This window comes from Cryptotermes secundus, unplaced genomic scaffold (assembly GCF_002891405.2).
Source record: "Cryptotermes secundus unplaced genomic scaffold, Csec_1.0 scaffold1229, whole genome shotgun sequence".
Lineage (NCBI taxonomy): Eukaryota > Metazoa > Arthropoda > Insecta > Blattodea > Kalotermitidae > Cryptotermes > Cryptotermes secundus.
In genome coordinates, this window is record NW_019723925.1 from 768,811 (window position 1) to 793,924 (window position 25,114).

The 25,114-nt window shown below is 42.3% G+C and overlaps 2 protein-coding genes across 3 annotated transcripts in view; both read left to right on the top strand.

Moving 5' to 3' along the window:
• The window catches only part of LOC111862195 (glucose dehydrogenase [FAD, quinone]), a 29,872-nt gene extending 26,330 nt beyond the window's left edge, over positions 1-3,542 (top strand). Inside the window, exons 5-6 of one of the 2 annotated variants that reach the window (XM_033750581.1) lie at positions 953-1,787; positions 2,362-3,542. In XM_033750581.1, the coding sequence (XP_033606472.1) occupies positions 953-1,787; positions 2,362-2,735 (1,209 nt within the window). In that variant the 3' untranslated portion in view covers positions 2,736-3,542. Of the gene's footprint in view, positions 1-949; positions 1,788-2,361 lie in introns of both variants that reach the window. The other variant, XM_023847390.2, reaches the window with a different exon arrangement.
• Positions 3,543-23,962: 20,420 nt separating this feature from the next.
• The window catches only part of LOC111862177 (glucose dehydrogenase [FAD, quinone]), a 24,650-nt gene continuing 23,498 nt past the window's right edge, over positions 23,963-25,114 (top strand). The window contains exon 1 of the mRNA XM_023847361.2: positions 23,963-24,083. The gene's annotated coding sequence lies outside the window, so the exon portion shown is untranslated. The remainder of the gene's footprint in view (positions 24,084-25,114) is intronic.

Consider the following 25,114-nt stretch of genomic DNA (forward strand, 5'->3'; position numbering starts at 1 on the left):
ATTTTTCCTTCTACCCTGAAGATGGAGGCGATACGTTCCTCCGAAACGTCGGTTAACACCACATATACGCGGTGCCAAATCCCAGAAGACTGCTTTCTCCATAGTCACCGCCGTGAAAGCCTCAAATCTTACAAGCAGAGCTCTGTTCCTCCAAAACGTCGGTTGACTTTCGCCGGACTACACGGCGTCATATCACAGAAAATAAAAGCTCGTAATAATCACCGCTGTGAGAACCTCAAATACAACCTGAATATTAATTTCTGGTACGTGATATCGTTTAATCTGGTAGGTCGTGACCAACGTTTCAGAGAAACCTGCCGCCCCTGTCTTCTGTCCTGATGATAGAAAACCGTACATCAGACTAAACGGCGTAGCAGTACAGTAATCTTAAGTCACCGCTGTTATAACCTCAGTTCTGACATGGTCACTTTACTTAAGGGAGGCAGAAAGAAAACCACTGTTTCTTCCCCTTCATCCTTCCTAACTTCAGTCTATATTTACATTTTGCCCTACCTTTCTATCTTCTATTATCTTCTCGCCTACATTCCTTCCACCTCTCTTTCATTCCATCATCCATCCTCTACCTTACTATCACCTTTTTTATTGCTAGTGGGGTGGGACTAACTCCCTTGTACTTCGGCCACTTCTGGCCTATTGTACCAGCCTCAGATGATAGGTGAGGGTGATTGTGGAGCAATTGGTGGAATGAAGATTGGCAGGGGAAACCTAAGTACTCGGAGAAACTCTGCCCCAGCGCCACTTTGTCCACCACAAATTCCACTTGACCAGACCCGGGATCGAACCCGGGAAGCCAGCGACTAACCGCTTGAGCTATGGCGCTTTATTTCTTTTTGATCGATTCCCATTTAACCCCGCCTTTCCCTATTTTATTCCCTCATTCTTTTCTTTGGAAACAAAAATAGGGTTATGTACCTGGCCCTACTTTCAGGCGCTCATCGAGGCATGGCTGGAGCTGGGGTACCCAAATATTGACCTGAATGCGGCAGAGTCGCAGCTGGGGGTTATGCTGTATCAGCACACATCTCGCCACGGCGAGCGGCTCAGCACCAATGCTGCATTTATCCGTCCCATCCGTCGCAAACGCAGGAACCTCAGCATCCGCACTCAGGCACATGTGACACGCGTGCTCATCGACCCGAGAACAAAACATGCATTTGGCGTCGAGTACATTCGAGACGGCGAGACCAAGATACGTACAGTCCGAGCCAGAAAAGAAGTCATCATCAGTGCCGGTACAATCAACTCACCAAAACTACTACTGCTCTCGGGAGTCGGACCAAGGAAACAGCTAGAATATTTCGGCATTCAGGTCGTACGAGATTTAAAAGTAGGAGAAAACCTACAAGATCATGTTACTATAAGAGACGTTGTAATATATTTAAACAAGACAGCAATAACAGCAAGTGAAGAGGAAAGGCTCGAAGATCTTAAAAAATATCAACAGTACAGAAACGGTCCTTTATCTTCCACGGGTCCTCTACAAGTGGGCGTTTTCACTGTAACCGAATACGCTGAAGAAAAAGATCTGCCCGATATTCAGTTTTCCTTCGATGCACTTAGCGTCGGTGATTACATTACTAACCCTACATTAGAACCAAACGCCCAGCCACTGGCATATTACGACTCACTTAATGTTCGGCCCATAGTTCTCCGGCCTCGCAGCAGGGGAAGGATCTTACTCAACACTACAGACCCTGTCTGGGGAGCCCCGCTCATCTACCCTAATTACTTCGCAGATCCTCGTGACATGGAAACCCTTGTTGCCGGTAAGTGCATTGAGAAACTGATATATATTGAAGGGCAAACTTGATTCTATTTTGTAAATACCAATTATAAGCATTATTAAAAAAATAAAAAAAAAAGATTATTAACGATAAAGACCGCCTCTGTGGTCTAGTGGTGAGAACTCCTGGCTACAGATATAGAAGTCCCGGGTGCGAGTCCCGGCACTACCAGATTTTCTGTGAAGTAGTGAGTCTGGAAGGGGGTCCACTCAGCCTCGTGAGGATAACTGAGGAGTTATTTCAAGGAAATAGCGGCTCCGGTCTAGAAAACCGAGATTAACGGCTGTAGAGAAGCGTTGCGCTGACCACGTGACACCCTCTTTCCGCTAAAGTTGGCATTAACTTCGCGGACAAGCGGCGGTCGCTCGATCGGTATAGTTCGATTGCGGACTACAGGCCACGGAGTTTTAATAACGATAAAAATAAAGCAGAAGGAACTAATATGTAGATTAGGTACAACAAATCCGGAATTTGTAGATTTTAGTGTAGATTAAAGTCTGCAACTACATATAATCCCTCACTCCTACTCATGGCTGATGTATGTTTTAACCACCAGGTATCAGACAAGGTCTACAAATGCTGTTCACAAAATCATTTAGACACGTGGGGGCACAACTTGTGGACTACCCTGTGCCGGAGTGTGAGAACTACGAGTTTGCTAGTGACGATTATTGGAGATGCCTGGCTACATTCTACACATCTACCATCTTCCATCCTGTGGGAACGTGCAAGATGGGACCTTCTTACGATCCTGATGCTGTAGTGGACCCTCGTCTTCGTGTGCATGGGATCAAAAACCTTAGAGTCATAGACGCCTCTATTATGCCTGTAATAACACGCGGAAACACGAACGCCCCTACGATCATGATAGGGGAGAAGGGGTCAGACTTGATCAAGGCGCACTGGCTGCATAAAAGCGAATTCAATTAGATTCGTTTATAAACCGAAGAATTTGAGTGCGAAATGTTTCTTGAAACTTGGAACACATAAAAATTACCGGTTCGCGTTTCCGCATGTCTAACTAACCATACTAAAATCAAAATACCATAAGATCCGCCTCAGGTTATAATGAAACTTCATCTTTAAACCCATTTAGTGCCAGCTAGCAAAGACCCTACACACTTGTATGCAGAAGGTGCCATTACATCCATGTACAAATTTTCTTTTAATTCTCCTCAAACTGAAGTCTTCTGGGAAGAAACACGCATGTTCGTATCTTCTGGGACATGCATATATATATATAACATACGGAGGATCGACTCATCGACGTTGGTATATTATATATGTTTCCTCTTTACAGCTGACCCAACCGATGCTGGAACTAAACGGGTTAAGACCTGCTATCACATATATATTGCGTACATTCGTGCAGAGAGGTCAGTCTGTGCGTTAAAATCTCGTCTGGTCCTTGAAAATGGACAAAACTGATGGCCGTATTCTCTTTCATTGCTGTTACAGAAGATATGGACTTGTATACATACCTTCTCTCGTTAACGCAGTTCATCGCTATTCGAATGCCGAGGCGCACTTCAAATATGTGTGGACGCGTTTTTTTACAAAACTATCTTCAGCAGCGGGATAGCGTAGTCGGTATAGCGACTGGCTACGCGCTGGACGACGGAGGGGTTGAGTTCGAGTCCCGGTAAGGTGAAGAATTTTTTCTGTTCCACGTCCAGCCCGGCTCTGGGGTCCACCCAACCTTCTATCCAACGGGTACCGGGGGGTCCTTCCCCGGAGTAAAGCGGCCGGGGCGTGAAGCTGACCACTGACCTCCAACTAGTGCCGATGTCAAGAAAATATGGATCTATACGTCCATTCCTCCTTACGTCTTCATGGTGTAGTGTTTAACTAGTTAAGTACAGGGGCAACCTTACCTTTACCTTTTTACTACGTTCAATCTTCATTACACCGGTACGAATATTACGTTGTACGCTGTCCACTGTCTCAAGTCTATCTGTTTAAATACACTTAAGACAATGGGTAATACCCAACATAGCGCCTGTATAATGAAATTCAACTTGACGAGCATTGCGTCAGCATTCATGCCCTCTGAAATCATGATCCTTTTCTTATTATCTACTCTTCTTAAACAGTCGAGGAGCCATCACATTCTTGGTGACATATATATGAATCAAACAGACGAGGATAAAATATACTGTAGCATGATCAAGAAAGAGTGGGACACGCGCAAGCTAGGTTTGCCTGAGAGCGAGCGCGTGAAAAGCAGGAATGAGTTGTAGACTGGAGACATGGCACTGTTCTTGCTCTTTCGTAAAACACTGTTACGTGAGATCCTGTAAGAGTGAAACTGTTTTGACAAACTATCTAAATAAAAATAATTTAAAGAACAAACCATGTCTAAAGATAACTGCTTTGGGATTATATTGCTGTGTCTGGTAGGGCCGAACTGCATGGTCCGTAGGCTAAGTGACATTTTTTCGACACCCCTGCAACAGCAGGTTTCGGATGAGTTAATTTTCAAGTACCGAAATGTGTTTCTGCACACCAGTCACAAGTTCTGGGTCGTTCTCTACTACACAAACTGTCTTCTTTTTTTTTTAACTACATTAACAATTTATATGGGATTATCTAGTAATATGACAGCGTAAGAGTTTGTGTTGTCGGTCACGGTAGCCGAGCGGTCTAAGGAATGCACTGTCTTCACTCGCTCGGAAGCCGGGATCGTGGGTTAGAATCCCACTCAGGGCATGGATGTTTGTGTGCGTTTTTCTGTGTTTGTGTACAGGTAGAGGCCTTGCGACGAGCTGATCACCCGCCCAAGGAGTCCTACCGAATGTGTAAGATCTAGTAAACCGAAGTGAAACGGAGAGTTTCATGGAGGGAGGCCTAGGCCCAAATTGGGGCTGTAACGCCACAGAAAAAAAAAGAGTTTGTGTTACAAATTACATGTACTGCCTGGTATTTACGCACTTGAAATACCATTTCTGTCTCGATAACGAACAAATGTCTTTCAACATTACTAATCTACAGTCATAAGCGGGATATGAGGTTCTCACAGCGGTGGTTATGGACAGTTCAATCTTTTGGGATATAGCGCCGTGTGGTCCGCTGAAAGTTAGACATCCTTGAGGAACATATCAGAAATCATCGTGAAGAGCTCTGCTCGCTATCTATTCCATGCTGGTTTCTTGCTTGGCTTATTATTCGACCCTGGAGATGGAAGACGTATGTTCCATTGAAACGTTGGATGATTCTCAACAGACTACACGGTCTTTTTTATCCCGGAAGATGTAACTCTATGTAGTGTTAGGGCTGGAACACACACAGCGACATCGGTCGTATGGAAAAATGTCGTACGATTTGTTTGCCGTGCGACCATATACATTTCTTTTCTCTACGACTGCCGTACGGTAGATGTCGCATGTCGTCACGTGTGAAAGCTAAGACTACACTTTAATAATTCTACTAATTGATGCGATATGAACCGTACGGACGTCGTACGGCGATGTCGCTATGTGTGTTCCAGCCATTAGGTTTGGGAAATACTGTAAACTGTTATTAACAATACCGTCGTGTGCCATACCACTTGGCAACTAGCGCCCTTGCCCTAATTCAAAATGAATGAACGAACAGTAACAATGTACAACTTCGCCATTAACAATTGCAACAACTCATAATAATATTCCACTTTATTTTTTAGTTAAACAAGATTCCAATAGTATCTTTAATTCCCTTCACATGATTAACCTTACATAACCAGTTGCTACCTCATGACCACGGTAGGACAGCTTAAGGGTTTTTACTGATGTTGTACTGTATTGAATTAACTGTTAATGTTGTCTCAATATATAGTATATACACAAAACAAATATGAATTTTATATGAGTTCCTATCCTGCCAAATAAGAAACAGATTTGTATATAAGATTTTTAACAAACGTCCAGTTTGAATGATAAAAGTTGCGTTTTTAATTTTTCATGTTAATTTCATTTTTCCGTCTAAACGACCACCTTCAGAAGGATATTATCAACACATATGGAAACTCTTATTACCACGTCATAGATATAAATATTATATATATATATATAATATTTATCTAATGCTAAGATGGACATTGATTTGTTAAAACATCTAAAATTTTTTACAATAAGTCTGTTTAAATATAATGTACAATATTTGTTCTACTCTAGAACCAATTTGGATCATGTCATTACATTTTTCTCCTAAATGGAAGATGAATATATTCCACAGTGTGGTTTCGTTTGTTGATCACTGCAGAAATGTTATTACGTGACTGTTAGAAAACGCGACGAAAATTCCCGAAAATTTTACAACTTTATACCTCGTTTCAGTTTCCACAATTGGTCCTTGTGTTGACCCTCTCTTATATACTGCAACCCTCCAGACATACTGAAATCAGCTTCACGCTCTTCACTTCAGGTGATCGGGAGAGATGGTCTCATTGCATAAGCCGTGATTCTATCTAGAGGTATTTTTTTCTGCAGACACTGCAATACCGACTGAAGTAGACCATCCACTGACGTATATTGCTGCTATATTTCGGCCATATTCGTAACTAATAGCAACTCAGCTACATAATGATAACCCGACAAACAAGTATTACAAGGATCTCCCATGCTTATACTAATTATATATATTACAACGCTCGCAGCCAAAAAGGAAGGACACATCACACACACAGTACACAAAGAAACGACTCCCATAGTGGACGAACCATACTATACGCGAGTTTGAATTGAGACATGTAGATGAATAATCTTAACAAGTTTTAGTATATACACATTTTATTATGGTTGACGAATATTGTGCTTTCTGGATAGTTTTATGAAAGACACAAGATGGCAAACAATGTAATAGCTTAGCGTAAATAACGAACCTGAAGATGGCACTATGTTGCCGAAACATGTAGTAAGAAGTGACATATGAAATTGAGTGCACTACAAGACGGCCATTACGTACGTATTATGGATGAAAATCAGTGCAACAGGACGCTAAAATACAACATTATATACAAATATACTTAATATTTACGATGACAAGCCCTACTCTGAGAAACAGATCAGAACACAATACTTACTGGAATGTAGACATATGTGTCTGGCTAATCACAATGTTCCTGTCTCAGCTGTATGGTGTACTATCATGACATGAGTTATCTTATATTGTCACAGTGAAGATCCATGAATCTCTGTTCAAGGTCGCTAAAATGTGTGAGACTACGAGAAATACGCGTTTCGTTGCATGTTCCAGGGCTGCATAACCACGCATCCTGAAGGGTGATTACGAAGCTTAGATTTATGTCGAAATGTCTCGGCTTGAGCTACATAACACATGAGATTAAATGCTGCATCATCAGTTTAAACTATACACTTCTTACTATGAAGACTGAGGGTGATGTTACATTGATAATAGATGGGACGACGAGGAAACGCTCGAGAACATACTCGAGACAGACGTGCTCTCTGCTGAAGGAACTTTACTCTCTCTTTTGTTTCATTGCTAGTGGGGTGGGACTAAGTCCCTTGTACTGCGGCCACTTCTGGCCTATTGTACCAGCCCCAGATGATAGGCGAGGGTGATTGAGGAGCAATTGGTGGAATCAATATTGGCAGGGGGAAACCGAAGTACTCGGAGAAAACCGGCCCCAGCGCCACTTTGTCCACCACAAATCCCACTTGACCAGACCCGGGATCGAAACCGGGCCGCCACGGGGGGAAGCCAGCGACTAACTGCTTGAGCTATGGCGCGGCCAACTTTACTCTCTTAGAGTAATTTAGTCACATTGATCAATGGCTCTACAGCTCCTTGTTGGGCCCTGGCCTCATCTTCAGTAGCGTATTCTTTTTCATTTTTGCAGACGGCAGGACTCCTCGGACGAGTGATCAGCCTGTCGCAAGGCCGTTACCTTCACACAGGGCAACACAGACAATCATGCCTTGGGTGGGATTCGAACCCACGATCCCAGACTTCGAGCGAGTGAAGATTTTTTTAATTCGTATAGTGGGGGGTGGAGTCCAGCTGGGTCCACTCGGCCTTCCTTGTAGGCTACGCATAACTCATTCCATGTATCTGTACACTAACTAACTAACTAACTAACTCAATGGAGCTGATCCCTTCTTGAATAGCCGCCAGTTGTGCAGCTATTCAAGAACTTCCCAAACATTTTATGGAACCCGCAGGTTCACAAGAGCCCTCCACTGGTCCCTAACCTGAGTCAGATCAATCCAGTCCATACAACTCCTTCACATCTCTCTAAGATCAATTTTAATATTATCCACTTATCTACGTCTTGGTCTTCCTAGAAATCTCTATCCTTCTGGATTTCCCATCAATATCCTATAGGCATTCCTCCTCGCCCCCATTCGTGCTACATGCCCTGTCCGTCTCATCCTCCTTGACTTCCCCATTCTAATTATCCTTTGAGAATGGTACAAGTTATGAAGGTAGTCATTATGCAGTTCTCTCGAATCTCTCGTCACTTCATCTCTCTTCGGTCCAAATATTCTCCTCAGCACTCTGTTCTCAAACACCCTCTGTCTATGTTCCTCCCTTAATGTCAGGGACCAAGTTTCACGCCCATACAGAACCACAGGCAAAATTATAGCTTTGAATATTCTAATTTTTACGTCTTTAGATAGCAGACTGGACTGGATGGTAGCAAGATTTGCCTGAATTCAGCCTGCTCTTAATTTCCTCCTGAATCAAATTTTCATTTGTTACTGTCATTCCAAACTATTTCAACTGTGCCATGTTATCAAAGGATCTGTTAACTATCTTTATGTCATGATTTCGACCTGCATTCTGGTGGCGGGCCAGCAACATAAACTTGGGTTTTCTGTGTTTACTTCTAGACCAACCTCATTAGTAGCGTCAATTAAATTTTCTGTGTTTTTCTACATGGTATCTATGAATGTACTTGTACAATTCAGGTTTTAAATACGCGGAAAATTAATTTCAGTTTAGCGGACGACTTTCAAGAGAAAAACATGGAGACAGTGCCAGGCTGTACTCTTTAAGGAGTTTCTGTACCGGACAACCTAAATAAAAATGTACTAATATGGTATTCGTCCAATCTATTCCGAATGCGAATGCTGCATAGCATCGAATGAAATGGTAAGGCGATTATGAATGCCGACATTTAGAAGAACGCGATCTTGGCTTGTGTGAAGGTAAAAATTGGGATATATGGATATATTGGGTAAGCCCATGAAAACATCGGTCGAGATTCGAATGGGGTACTTCCAAAATTGCTACAACTACTCGTACGTTTCGTGCTCCCGTAAAAGAAAAATGTAGTAAAAGTTTCAAATTAAAAGTTCAAGTAGAAAGGATCTTAAAACTAACATAAAACAAGGCTTGAATAGCCTCACGTAAGATTGGCAGCACACAGAGAGCATCAGCACTTTGACAATTAAGGATAAACTCCAAAGGAACATATATGACCCACTTCTGATGTGCTTAATTATAAATTTCTGCACACTGTTCCTTACGTGATGGTGAATCCATGTCAGACATTCACACGGTGCTACCAATCAAGTCACGTGAGTAGTTGAGAAACATGCTTCTTATAACAGCAGAGTAACGTATATTTCTTATAACACCGGCAGTTATATGTTACGCAACGTGGCCATCTTTGATGAAACGATCTGAGGTTCAGCTTCCTTTACATTTGGGTTAGAGAAGTTTGTTTTTATGAGAGCTTATGATATCGTCAGCAGTTACTATGATAAGTATGATGTGACCTGACCACAAAATGGACTAAAAATTTGGCGAAATTAACTTATCCGTCATACTAGCTGAATCCAAAGGTCAATTTCGTTATTATAACTGACGTTTTGGAGGGAATTAGGAGATCTACTTTCCTTTTCATACAGGCTATATATCGGGTGTCCGGATGCAAGGTATCCAAAATAAAAAAAAATATATCTCGGAAATTGTCATACATGTATCCGGTTTGTGCCATCGGAAGGAAAACCCTGTAGTTTTTTTTCCATGCCCGGCTTACGCGCATGCGCCGCCACATTTCTGCCAAGTTAGGAATCACTTGGACACAGAGATGGCTGGGAGATGGATCGGCAGAAGTGTATCAATCGCTTGGCCTCCTAGATCTCCAGATTTGACCTCACTGAGTTTTTTCTTGTGGAGTTATGTGAAGAACACTGTCTACCAGGTTAAGATGATTAAGACCTGCAACACCTGAAAGCCTTCATAAGGGACGCTGTGGCTACGGTAACACCAAACATGCTGGATCGTCTGGATATTTGTCATGCCATCAAGGGAACCCACGTTGAAATTTACTGAGAAAGTTATATACTCAGAAAAAAAACTTCCCTTTGCAGTGGTGTAACCCATATATGTGTGTATAATATAAGCTTTCTGAGATATAATTATTTTATTTTGGATACCTTTCATCCGGAAACTCTGTGTAGGGAGGACATCGACAGTAATAAACCAGTAGACCTGGACTGTACAACTCGCTGGCCACTTCTTGTGCATAATTGCCAATATAATCTATTCCCATCACGACGTGTCTGTGAGACGCTGCCTCAGGGCTCCGCACCGTCGCTATATGAGAAATAAGTTTCAGGAATTACTGACGACGTCTCTGAACACAAAATGTCAATTCCCTACCTTAAATGATTCATTACGTATGGCTAACACTCAACAAAAAGAGAAGTGAAGAACCGCTGATTTTATAAGCTGCATTAGCACAAATTCAGCCGTATAATATTCGGACGGGGGCCGGGATAAAGACTGGCCACGAACTGGAAGGCTGAAGGGCCGGAGTTCGAGTGCCGGTGGAGGCAAGAGTTTTCTCATCTCCAAGTAGTAACTTTCTTTCAGGTCTTTCGAATAAAACTCCGTGAGGTTTAAGGATGTCAAGACAGTGAGTATCAGCACTTCGGGCTTCTGGGTGACACGCCGTATAAACTGGCCAAAAGCTACCAACGTTTCGAAGAAACCTATTCAGTGTGGATTATGTCTTCTACTCACAGAAAGGGGGCAGCAGTTTCCTCTAAAATTCTGGTAATCACGTACCAAACTATACGGCATCACATCCGAGAACAATGTAAGTCCAATAAGGGTTACTCGTCCATTTTATTAACTTAATGGAAAGAACTTCATTTCATGTTGCGGTAACGGCTTCAGTGTCGTCACAAACCACGTCACAGAGGCTGCAGTAGCGCCTTCTACCTGCATGCACTTCAATGGAAAGACGAAAGTGTCCCATAAACGTCACGAGAGTGCGAACTCCATCTTCATCAATCACGTCATATCTGCGCAGGTTTCCGTTGCCATGCTGGCCGAGTGAAGTAACAGAAGTGCTCTTCTTGACGGTAACGCCATCTATCGCTGCACTCTAGAAGCCACGGCCTCTTCCACAAGAGCCGCCACGGCCACTCCACCTGCATAAAACTAATTAACTAACTCCACAGAGTTGAGTCCTTCTTCAAAAGGCACCGTATGTTCAGTTACTCAAGAATTTCCCAATATTTTATGGAACCTGAAGGTTCACAAGAGCCCGCCACTGGTCCCTATCCTGAACCAGACGTATTAAGTCGATACCAAACCATTCTATTTCTCTAACAACCATTTTTAATATTATCACATGTTTCTCGGGTATGTGTGACTAATAATAATGGGTTCTGGATTAGATGATAGGATTTATTGTCACTTCCTTATAATTAAAGTCAATTATAACAGCTGACACACTGGACTCCTTCTGCACGACGTCTGTCTGACGGATCTTTATAAAGAAGCAGGACGTCTGTCTGACGGATCTTTATAAAGAATCTCGGACTAATCTCTCACTGATCCCCGACTGCTTCGAATCAGAGTCAGAGTTAGTTTACGACTGGCGGTTTACCACAATCAGTTCGTTTTGGCGACACGCCCCTTGAGAGTCACGACCAGTAATTTTATTTTCTATCTGAGTACTTGCGGTTATAGTCCTCATTCAACATCCTCTCTGAAGAGAGAATGGGTCTGTCGTTTACAACTGCTGCTGGTCCTCGCCAGAGCAGCAATTCCCAGGTCCGAGTCCCGCGGCACTCATTACCACATTTTATTGCCTCAGATTCGAGACTCCCCCAACCCGGACGGCCAGGTCCCCGTATTCGTATCCCCCGGGAACAGGGTGGCCAAGTTATACCCCCAGACAGTGGGTTCCGTTTTCGTCGCATCCTACCACTGCTTCGAATGCATGGATCATCTCCCTTTTATAACTGCAAGCGGACCGAATAGAGATCACCGCCTCGGACAGCTAACAGTTCCTCTGTTATTCTCTGTTTCATCCGTTGCCATCAAATGTGTGTCGATCTCGCTGCAACGCTTTGATTTCTCCAAGCGTGTTCGTTGCTGCGAAATGTGTCAAACTCGCTGCAACGCTTTGATTTGTTGCTACGAAACATCTCGTGTTTAGCAACTTGCTACCTGGAACGACTCGTTCGTTGCTCTTCGTTGTAGCGAAAATGTGGTTACCAAGCGTTTGAACGGCAATGGAGGTCCGTTTCGGCTCCACTATTGTGGCTTTCAGCCGTCATGTCACAATATTATCCTCCCACCTACGTCTAGGTATTCCTAGTCGTCTCTTTCTTCCTGGCATTCCTACCAAAAGCCTGCATGCATTTCTTCCCCCCCCCCCATGCTTGTCACACGCCCTGCCCATCTCATTCTCCTTGACTTGATCATTCTAATTATATCTGGCGAAGAGTTCAAGTTATGAAGTTTCTCATTATGTACTTTTCTTAAGTCTCCCATTATTTCGCCCCTCTTCGGTGTGTATATATTGTGGCAAGCAGACCCGTTGCTAGGCAACGACCGCGAAACAAGCATGTTTCCACGGGAACTAGAGAATACAGAAACAATGGAAGAGACGTTTTCTACGCGGGCCGTCCCGAGATGCGATCGTACTCACACGGTCAAAATTTATTCTCAGATACATGAGCGTTCTGTAACGTATAACCGGTTACCGTGTCTAATAACAATGGGTTCTGGATCTGATGATTGGGTTCATTGGCACTTCTTTTCAATTACAATCAATTATAACAGCTCACACACTGAATTCCTTCTGAACGACGTCTGAAGAATCTCTGAATGCAGTGAATGCATGAATGAACTCCCTTTCATAACTGCCACGGGGCCCGAATGTAAGTCACCGTGTCGAATAGTTAATTGTCTTCTGTTATTCTCTGTTTCATCCGTTGCCACGAAACGTGCATCAATCTCGGGGCAACGCTTCGATTTCTCCAAGCGTGTTCGTTACCGCGAAACGTGTGTCAATCTCGTGGCAACGCTTTGATTTATACAAGAGTGTTCCTTGCTACGAAACGCGCTTTTAGCGAGCCGTTATCTAGCAATGGACTATTCCGTCACAATACTTTAATTTCCTGATCTGAGTTCCATTCCTTTGAAGTTCTAGCTACTACTATAAACTGTGATAGTGACAAGGAAAACAACCACATCTTGTGCGAAAGCACTTTTGCTTATTAACTTAAAATAATCTTTCACAAACCGTGGCGGCAGCTACTTTGATGGCTAGGCCACGGTGTCTCCGTGCATAAGAGGACTAATAATCTCGCTGCAACTTCGGAGGCTCCCAGTCGAATCCCCGGCCGGGTATGAGCTAACAATCTTCTTGGATTCTCTTTTTTATTGTTAGTGGGGTGGGACTAAGCCCCTTGTACTGCGGCCATTTCTCGCCTATTGTACCAGCCCCAGATGATAGGTGAGGGCGATTGTGGAGCAATTGGTGGAATGAAGATTGGCAGGGGTAACCGAAGTACTCGGAGAAAACCTGCCCCAGCGCCACATTGTCCACCACAAATCCTTAGTACTGACATTCCAACTTCAGATTATTCAGCGCTCCTTGCATAAAGGGCATACGACGACTGCATAAGAGTGAGGAGTGTCTGGTTGCCTACCTGCTCTGGCTGATCTCTCTCCCCTCCCCTCATCACTGTCTCGCCACGCTCTGATACTCTTTTCATGGCATGGCGCTTGAACGCTGAGATGACTCTCATTAATTCGAACTTTCGTCATAACTAACTCCTTGGAGCTGAGTCCTTCTTGAGCAGCTGCCAGTCGCTCAGCTACACGTGAATTTCACAATAAAAGCTATCCCTGCAATTGGCCGTGGAGACCCATAGGGTTGTCAGACGTCGAGGCTCCCACATTTTCCAGACAATCGGCTCACAGATGGCGGTGAGGGTATCGGGCTTACGTGCCGGCCGCCCTTTACTCCCCAGGAAGATTCCTGGTACTCATTTCTGTTGGAGGTTAAGTCGACCCCAAGGTCATAGTGCGGATGGAAGGATTAGGTCAATATAAAAATTCGATCTCATCGGGAATCGAACCAGTGTCCTCCGGCTTGTAGCATGGTGCTCAACGAACTACGCTACCGCGTACCCCAAAGATTCATTATCGTGCAGACAAGAGCCCTCCAATGGTCCCTATCCTGAGCCAGATTAATCCGGCCATTACTATTGCTCAAGATACATTTTAATATTATCCTCATACTTACGTCGTCTACCTTTCGTCATATGGTAAGAAAAGAAAATATATCGCAAATTTCATTAAGAAAAACTTGGAAAGCGAATGGGTGATTATTAACTGATGCTTGAAAGAGACAAATTATAATTTTTCATTTCAAGTTCTTAAATACGAGTATGGCGAAACCCCGTTAATGATCTCTTAACCCAGTTCGGGTCACTTAATAACAAAGCCAGCTGATTAACTGACCAACAGACTGGTGAAACAACTAACGTACTAACGCGATAGTACACGGTCTGCATTGCGAAGTTGACATATCATTCAGCTGAACAAAACATCTGCTATTATGGTTCCGAAACAACAGACTGCTGCAGTGATTTCGCGTTTCTCTTATGTTTAATACACGTCACAATTATACTATCCATCTTGATTTCATCGCTCGAAAGACACCAGTTGACGGGTATGAGCTATGAAGATACAGGCATTCATTTAGGGAATTTCCTCCTCTAAGTCCAAATATTTCCCACAATCTGTTCTAAATCTTCCCTGATTTCTGCCCAAATTGTTTCTGTCTCAGAGTCTCAAGAAATTTCCCGCGTCATAACAGAACACCACCGGACCCAATCCTTAGCCAGATTAATCCGAACATCACACCGTATTTCCTTAAGATCCATTTTTAGTCTATTTCTCTTCTTTTGACAAAATTATAGGAAACTTATGAGACCACCTTGAGGTCTGCGTGTCTATGAATCCGCCTTAATTTGTTTTTCTATGCGGTCCGTGTCTTATCAAAGGAATGCAGGCGACTTGTTCTTCGCAGAGCTTCTTGTAACATTATCATTCTATCTAGGTTCCAAATGATTTTCTGACTAAAATGTACGAATTTCTCATTTCTCCCTTCTCTTTCTACCTCGTGCCTTAATTTTATCATCCCTAATATTATTCGCAGAAGAGTAAGAATTATGATGTTGCTGCTCGCTGTGCGATCTTCTCCATCTTACTATTACTCCCTCCCTCTCAAGACCGAGTGTTCTTCTCAGCACCCTTTACACCCTCAGCAGGACGTAGGTCTCATAAAGCTAAAGGTAAGGTTGTACTTGTGCTTTATTAATTAAGCACTATGCCATAGACGTACAGATCCGCCATTATTAATCTCGGAACCAGATGGACGTCAGTGGTCAGCTTCTAGCTCCGGTAGCTTTACCCCTAGGGGAAAAAGCACCCGGTACCCATTCGAGAGTAGACTGACTGGACCCCAGCGCCGGTCTGGACGCTGTGGAGTAGACAAAAATCTTGTCCTTCCGGGAATCGAACCCGGTCAAGCCTGTAGCCCATGATTATACGGACTGAGCAAAACAAATGATAAAAATACAGCTGTGTATATTTAGTTTTCTTATCGCGGAATGATATGTTTGGTGTGTCACTGACTTGACTATTGTCTTTAAGTGGGACTCATTCCATTGGGTATTAAACCTTATCTGTCATACATACCTGCTTGACATGTCACGTACAGTTGGGGTCTTTCCCACTTCGTTATGGTGTTGCTTTATTCAGTCTCTGTGTCACAATGACATGGAGGTGGTTTGTTAAAAGGGACCCACCCTGACCGTGACGCAATGCGTCGACGATTTTTTTCGCCTCAGGGAATTTAAGTAGTACCCAGTAATTTAATCCGGGACATATTTTAGCTTAATAAATTCCGAGTGTTCTAGAGATAAATGTTCGTATTTCTGTTGAAATGTTGTACGTGCATCGGAATTACCTAGACTTGAGTTGGCACAACGCTGATACATATATAAACAGCCTTATGTTTTATGATACTTAAATCTGTCCTAGAACAAATCTGATAATAAGGAATTAGATGCTGCAAAGGTTTCGTAAACTCACTCGCATAATAGCGCTGCAAAAAGACGAGGCTGCGAGCAGCATTTCAACACAATAATGATTACCATCAGGAGACAATTAAAATTACGTTGAATGACAATTCGCCCATCTAATTAAGTCTCATGACTGCATATGAATAGAGGCTTCAAAGTTTAATGCTACTTAGATTTTGGGTAAAAAAAAATGCCGACAGAACCTACCGGAGGCTTAAAACATCTAACAGTTGATTTATTCCGAGGATTGTCTTGAAGTGGGTTAGACAGTTCTTTTTTTTTTCACTTCGTAATATACAAGTCAGACAATATTAAGTCAGCACAGACTGGTTAATAAAAGATTGGCTGTGGGAAGGTTTTAACATACTGCGTGTTCAGTTTTCTTTGCGCTTTGCCCCTATATTTACATAGAGACCAGAAATTTCACAAAGGCTGAACAAGAGGCATTTGGAGAGGCTCATTTTCACCATATAAAATATTCTGACCCCAGGCCCGTGTTTTTAAATAACACAACCCGTTTAAAACACACAAATGGTTAAAATGTGTCATTCGAAAATCCACTTAGTGATAGAGGGAACAAAAAAGTATTTGTAAACCCGTACACTTAAGATGTATAAGCTAAAGGTGTTCCTTTGCCTATTTAAGCACCACTTCATAAAGGTGTATGTGGGAGTGGAAGTGTAGCTCCACTGATTCTGAACATTACCAGTAGACGGAGGTGAGTGGTCAGATTCTTGCCCCAACCGCTTTATACTGGGTGGGGCTTAGAGCCCTCAGGGCGCAGTGGAGTAAATAGAAATCTTTGTCCCTCCGGGGCACGAGGTAGCGCAGTTGGTTTAGACACTATGCTACAAGCCGAAAGGTAGCGGGTTCGATTCCAGATGAGGTCACTGGATTTTCCAATTGATCTAATCCTTCCAGCCGCATTATGGTCCTGGAGTCGACTCTGCCTCTAACGGAAATGAGTACCAGAATTCTTCCTGGGGGTAAAGGTGCGGCCGGCGCGTAATGCTGACAACCTCAACGCCATCTGTGAGGCGACTGTCTAAAGAAAATGTGGGAGCCTCGACATCTCAGAACCCTATGGGCCTCCACGGCCTGTTACAAAGATAGTTCTACAGCTTTGTCCCTGCCGGAAATCAAACCACGATTGCCTGGTTATCATACCAGCAGCATACTCACTATACTGACTGAACTATCCCGGGTTCACTGCTTCTTTAGGGCATATAACTTACTAACTCCGAAGAGCAAAATCCCTCTTGAGAACCTAATAGTTGCACAACTAGGCAAGAAATTAGGCGCCTTTTATGGGGCCTGAAAGTTAATTTCCGTATTCATGAGTGTCCGAAAACGTGGAATGAAAGTCTCGATGAATGCATACGCGAAATTTCGTACTAGTTCGCATTACAGCACTGATCCTAATATCACAATAATAATATTAAAGTATGGGAGAATTTATTCACATTGAAAAATAACCAGTTTGTAGCTCTTGAGTGACCAGTACCATTGGCAGAGAGAAAAAAAAGAGGAATTTTCTGTAAATGCAATATGAGATCTTTAGTGATGCTTTCCGCTGCAACTGTGTCTCTGCTAAGGGATATCAATAGCCAAGTAACAAACATCCAACTGTTATGTGTTCTGTGACATCAGATTCATTATTTCCAATGCAAATGTCGCGTATTCTTTTGATGAGCGCGTACAATTTACTATACACAAACGAAAATATTCAAACTAATATTAAGTAGAAGACATTAGCGGAGGCTCTGCGATGAAATTCCACATAAAAAGGAACATGAATCTTCAGTTACAAAACCAACAATTAGCACAATCGGAAAATACATTGCTTCCAGATAGCACAATATAAAGCCTTTCTAAAATCAGTGATTATATGTGACCTAGGTCCTTTTTGTAAAACATAGACACAATAACAGCACGACAAAGAATGACCGTTGGGCGTTTACCTGCAAGCCACACCTACACATAATGAACTACAAATTTATAAAAATTTTCTTTCACTTTCAATGAAACCGCATTTGTTGCTCAGGTGTGCACCGGGACGGTGAGTGGACTAGAATGGCTGGCATCCATGTTGACATACGATATAACAAAACAATGAACTCAGGATACTTGTTTACATTAATATACCACGTGAAGATGTAGAGGTTATGAAATTCCTTCTTGAGAATCGAAAGGCGTTCACCTAGTCAAGAAATGATCTGCATTTCACGAAATCGAAGTGTTCACCACGACATTCATACGAACTAGTTACAGTAGTGGTTCTCAACCGCAGGGCCGCGTGTCGGTACCGGACCTTGGCATCAATCACTCCGGGCTCTCGTCTAATAAAAAAATAATTTACCGGGAAGCGGTCTTTAAAAGGTTCAGAACCACTGAGTTACAGGGCCAGAGCAATTCTGACCAAATCCTTACCTGTTATTAAAATCTACTATAATATTATTCTCTTATCAACGTCTACGTCACTCAAATGGTCTCTATTCCTCAAGGTCCACGACAAAAATTTTATATTAATTTCTAACTGCACCCATACAAGCTGGATGTAGATATTTAATAGAAAATGAAATGTTTTAAACACAAACACAATCTCTGGCCACTAGACCACAGAGGTGAATGACTGAAATAAATAAATAATAAAGGAGACCATTTTCCGTAATGCTTTTCTTTTCCTTCAAGTATCAACGCTAAACGCCTTTTATCATAAATAATTTTACATACAATTCCGCTATTTATTCACGACATCTACAGTAATACGCTTCACGACGGAGGCAAGTTTCTGTTAATTCAGGTTTCGTTGTAGACAAGTGGCAACTCCTGGATATTTGTTTAACGATACAGAAGAACCCTATGAGAAATAAACGAGGGATCTAGAAGCAAAAGTACCATTGAGCCCTGTACTTTCGAAACGGCCTATTGTTTAGAATGCAGCACACCGTTTTAGAATGTGAGTGGCACCCGTTTTACTTAAGCAGTGGTGAGGGGATTCAAACCGACTCAGGTGTGTGGCTATGGCATCTGGGACATATGCATACAACACAAGGCGTACGCCGACCTTTACGAGTATTCGCATAAATTACAGTGTCGCAAAGTATCAATTATATAATAGTATTCAAGTTGAATCGTTCTTTCCGTGGTAGACTGCAGGATTTTTTTTTCCCTTGGCACTACAGCCCCAGTGGGCCTAGGCCTACCTCCATGAATTTCTCCGTTCACTTCGGTTTTTCTAGATATTACACATTCGGTATGACTCCTTGGGCGGGCGATCAGCTCGTCGCAAGGCCTCTACCTGTACACAGACACAGAAAAACGCACACAAACATCCATGCCCTGAGTGGGACTCGAACCCACGATCCCAGTTTCCAAGCAAGCGAAAACAATACATGCCTTAGATCGCTCGGATACCGTGACCGGCCAGACTGCAGGATTATGGATACAAATTTCAACGTAAAGCCACTTTTAAAACCGCATACGGACCTATGTTTATACCTGCACTAACTAAATATATAACAGAAAAACATTCAAATAAACCATTTACATATTAAGTAAATAAACAAGTACCCAAATTAATACATATGTACGTAAATACGAACAAGCAAATGTACATATAAATGTATACTCATGTGCAGGAGGTGTGCGTTACTTATGGACTGGTTCTGGATTGGATGATTGGATTCACTCACACATTACACACACAACTCGGGATTGCAGGCAATACAGCGCTATCAAGCGCTAGACACTTCGCAGCTCACCGCGACACACGCACTAAGGTTTTCAGCCTTCACTAGTCGTCTCCTGGCAACGGATTTATAACAGTCTATCACGTCACATCTCATGTGAAGTCTTATTTTCACAGTCTTGTTCCATTCTTGTCATTATTCTGCAACTGCCAGCTTAATTCAATTTCTCTGCTCCCAAGTTCATACCTCGACAGGCTCGTGTCTCGAAATTCGACTCTTCTCAAATGAACTGTTCTTTATGTTCATTTTGCATGGATCACGCAGAAGAGACAGCCTCTCTATTGTTGGGAAGGCGTGTTTACAGCGCTGCTGTATAGCAACGGAAGTTACTCGATTGTTGCTTATGTATTTGTTGCCGCGGGAACGTCTTTACCGAGCATTTCCTATTCTGACTTCACTATTCTGGCTTTCGGGCGTCAAGTCACAATATGAACTATATACATTATATAATCAGATAAAGACATAAATATACAAACAGGTTACATATATAAACAAATTATGAAAGGGAGACAAAATATAGGTAAACGGTTAAAAATACGGACAGTAGTGAAAACAGAGTTGATAACAAAGCTACCAATTAAATCTGAGGTTCTACAGCAGCCGTTATGAAGAGTACGGTCTTCTGGGTTGTAAAGCTGTGTAGTTCGGAGGAACATACCGTCTCGACGTTAAGGGTAGGACGGTAGGCCATGCATCGTCTCGTCTCCTACGCAGTTAAGAACACTTTTGAGAAACCTGGTGCCATCGTCTACTTTTGCTACAAAGTCTAGTTGGCACCCACTCGCCAGACTACCAAGATGTCATAAGCCAGATAACCATAACCTAAATTTTCCCCACTGCAAAAATCTCAAATCTCATTCAAATCACATGCATAATGTTATATGCAGATCGTAATAACTGAACTCCATTATAAAGAATTACTAAACTAAGATAACGATTTTCTGAACATTTTTTTGTAATAATACCAAATCGTTAAATCGTCAGCGGGTTGGGCACTGTACAACGTCTAATGACTATTTCATACACGTGACGGTTAGGAAGTTGACTCTAATTCCGTCTTCAAACAATCCAAGTAATGTTGCTTTATATGGATACAGACCTTTGAAATGAAAGATATTATGATGCTATAAAGAAGCAAAATACCATGACCACAGCGGAAAACACTTTCGTTGGCGACGATAGGTGACGAGTCATCGCAACGTGACACATGAAAAAGCTATAGTACCATAAATTCACACGCCTAAGCACAGTGGTTAATATTTGTAGTAGGCTATTAAAGACTAGCACCGGAAGTTGAACCCTACAACAAACCACGCTGACGACGTCTTTAACACCTATTTTTAATTTGACATTTCTTACACGTGGATGAGAGAATAATATTAAAAAGGGTCTTAAAATAATAGAGAGACTTCGTTTCAGTTAGCTCAGAATAGGGACGAATGGAGGACTCTTGTGAACATCCGTAATCGACTCTTGGATTCAATATAATTAGGGGCATTTCTTGAGTAACTGAGCAATAATTAGTTCCTCAAGAGGAATTCTATTCCACTGAGATGGTCATTTAGATTTCAGCCATAAGTTAATAAATACATATCAGATTTTAGAATTACTTGGTTTTTGGACTTCGTCCATCGTCCGGTATTCTAGAAACTGGATCTGTTTCCGTCCTCAGATGAGGGGGGAGACACCTACTGCGATGGGTCCCTGAAAGAGCTGAGGGAAATCACTGCACAACCCATCAGATTCACTACAGCTATTTAAACACTTGAGACCAGGCTAATTCGGCGGGAGGTAACAAGAAAATATGTAATAAAATTGTGACAGAGCACGCACATGCGTGGTACTAGAATAGAAAAGTAGGTAGAAATTTATGCTACAAACATAGCGAACAAAATCAAGTGCATGAACACGAATTCATAGAAAAAAATTGCGAAAGTCAGAACTACAGAATCTGTATATCATCTTATTTACTACTAAAATATAAAATGATAACAGGAAAGGCAAAGAAGTTGTGGTCATTTAAAAAAGCATTTCATTAGACGTACCAGAGCGTAGCAGCAGTTAACAATTATAGGCAAAGAGAAGAAAAATATACAGCACTGTCACCGTTCCTCGCTAAGCCACGTGAAAATCCGTGAAAGTTATCCTTCCAGTGCTTGGACAAACCGCTTGGTACCAACAGTCCTATCTGTCGCTGTCTGTGCCTCTGAACTATACAGTGAGTGAAGTGAATCAAAATCCGTGCAACAGGTAAGCCAGAAGGCGATTCTTATACAACCAGGTGGCATATTTTGGTTATAAAATTAAAGAACAATTTTTATGTGCATCTATACGTAAATGCTTTGTGAATAGATACAGTAGAATTACTGTCAATGAACTCTAAGTACTTATACATGAAATTAATTGGTAAGTTCCGATGTACTGAAAATAACTTAAATTGATCGTATACACACAATTTTAGTTCCAATAACTTCCGGATGTGAGGTTGCCGGCCTTAACCGTTTAAAAAGAATTTTCTGTTAGACACTCATTTATAAGAATTAATGGATTTTGGACTTTTCCTCCGTTCGGTATTCTAGAAATTAGAAAAAACAACGTTTCGGAAACCGGATCTGTTTCCGTCCTCAGGTAAGAGGGGGGGGACACCTACCTAATTGGGTCCCTTAGAAGCAGCTAACCTCAGTCACGTTGTGTTCTCTAGTTTCTAGAATATCGGACAATGGAAAAAGTCCAAAATTCCAGCAATTCTAAGTGTTACACACCATCCTCAGAACCATTCAGAATCTTCTGATTTCTAAACTCTCCACTTATTGTATTCCATTATGCAAAATTTGACTTTATAAACATCATATCACGGATTCATTATAACGAAATATATAATACAACAGAAAATTCTACAGTTGGTGTTCGAGATATTCTATTCTCCTGTATGAGGAGAACTATCTTTTTATGAAGTTCACCGATGTTTCGGAGGTATGTTCTTCCTCTACTGTCGATTGCTGCTTGCTCCTTTCTTGACTTACACTTCGACCCTGAAGATAGAGGCAGTATGTTCGTCCGAAACGTCAGTGAACTTATACCAGACTACACGACAGACAGTACTCTTAACAGTTACAGATGTCAGTACCAAAACCCGACATAACCTCTTCCACTTTCCGAGTTTCTTCAGTCATAAAAATCTAATACTCGTCACTATCTTCAAATTAACATCTGTAAAACTCAGCTTGAGGACCATTCTAATGGCAATGTAACTGTGACGAACCGCGACGGTGAGAAGGAAGGGATGAAGGAAGGGGGAAATATCTACAACAAGACGATCATTTTTTTCCCCCTTGGCACTACAGCCTCAGTGGGCCTAGGCCTACCTCCATGAACTTCTCCGTTCACTTCGGTTTTTCTAGATCTCACACATTCGGTAGGACTCCTTGGGCGGGTGATCAGCTCGTCGCAAGGCCTCTACCTGTACATAAACACAGAAAAACGCACACACACAAACTAAACACCCATGCCCTGAGTGGGATTCGAACCCACGATCCCAGTTTCCAAGCGAGCGAAGACAGTACATGCCAAGACGATTATTAGTGATGTCAAAAACAAACGCAAACTGCGCGCAAGAGATAATAAACTGCATGAAAATGTCTGCTGCTGTGATTAAAAGAACATTACGGTGGAAACGGATTAGAATGAGGTACCAAATCGTTAATGGCGGGGACCTCGATCCATCCGTGCCGTGAAATTTTGAGTTATGTATCAAGAATAATTAAAGGAAAATGGATTAAAAACCTGACAACGGTTAGAAATCCAGATACGGGCTGTGACTCCATTCGGCGCGTACAGCGATAAAGCTTGAACCCAGCGGAGAGATAAACATGAAAGAAGTCATCATCATTACAACTGATTGCTAAATTCGAACTAGATTCAAAGAGCACTAGACGGCAAAGAAGTGTTTTCACTTGCTAATAGGCCACATTGCTGCAACGAGGGCCACTTTGCAGATCGTGTGTGGAGGAGGGGGTGGCTACATGATGGAGGGGGGGGGCTCAGTGAAGTTACGAACTGATGGAAGGAGAGTTCTTTAGTCGTCGTAGATACAGATGATCTAGTTAGTTGGATTCGACAAAAAGTTTAATCGCTTCAGACGACGGACTCATAGGCATTGTGCTGTGATAAAAAAGGTAAGAATACTGTTACTCTTAATCAACTATAATGACGTGTTAACATCTTAAACGAAAAAAAAAAAAACAAATAATTTTCTATTGAAATTATCTGTGTGAATACACCGCGACCAGAACGAAACGTAAAATGTGAGTTCCTCTTACATTCCGCACTGCTTTAATTTGCAATTCTTAAACCGTGTTACTGGAAACTGTGAAGACTACAATAATGAAGCGACTCAACATTCTTGCTGAAACTGTGTCATGGAACATGATTCTGTAATTAAAGTGATCTATTATGGTTAAACACTGTTGTGCTATGATAAAGTGATTACGATATACACAGGGCATAACTGCAGTGACCGGTTGTACTGTATGCACTTCCTCCGTAAGAAGATAAGCAATGAACAGACTGGAACTGGATTTAATACCGTGTCATAGCTCAGGCGGTTAGTCGCTGGCTTCCCACCGCTGCGGCCCGGGTTCGATCCCAGATCAGATCTTGTAGGATTTGTGATGGATAAAGTGGAGCTGGAATAGGTTTTCTCCGAGTACTTCGGTTTCCCCCCCAATTCTTATTGCACCGACTGCTTCGTTCTCATCATCATCATCTGGGGCTAGTTATAACGAGCCAAACAGTGGCTGATGTATCAAGTGAATTCACTCTCACCCCACCCTAAGAAACTCATAAAATATAAGACTGGATTTGGTATCCTTTACGTGCGTAAAGCAACCGTGACAACTGACTTCTGGTACTTATGATATCGGTAGCCCTACGATTAACGAACTTCACAATTTTTCTCCAAACAAGCTTATTCTAAAAAAAAAGAGGGTATATAATCAAAGCGGGGCGGTCACGTTAGTAGAGCGGTCTAAGGCATGCACTGTCTTCGCTCACTCGGAAGCCGGGATCGTGGATTCGAATCCCACTCACGGCATGGATGTTTAGTTTGTGTGTGTGCGTTTTTCTGTGTTTGTGTACAGGTAGAGGCCTTGCGAAGAGCTGATCGCCTTCCCAAGGAGTCCTACCAAATGTGTAAGATCTAGAAAAA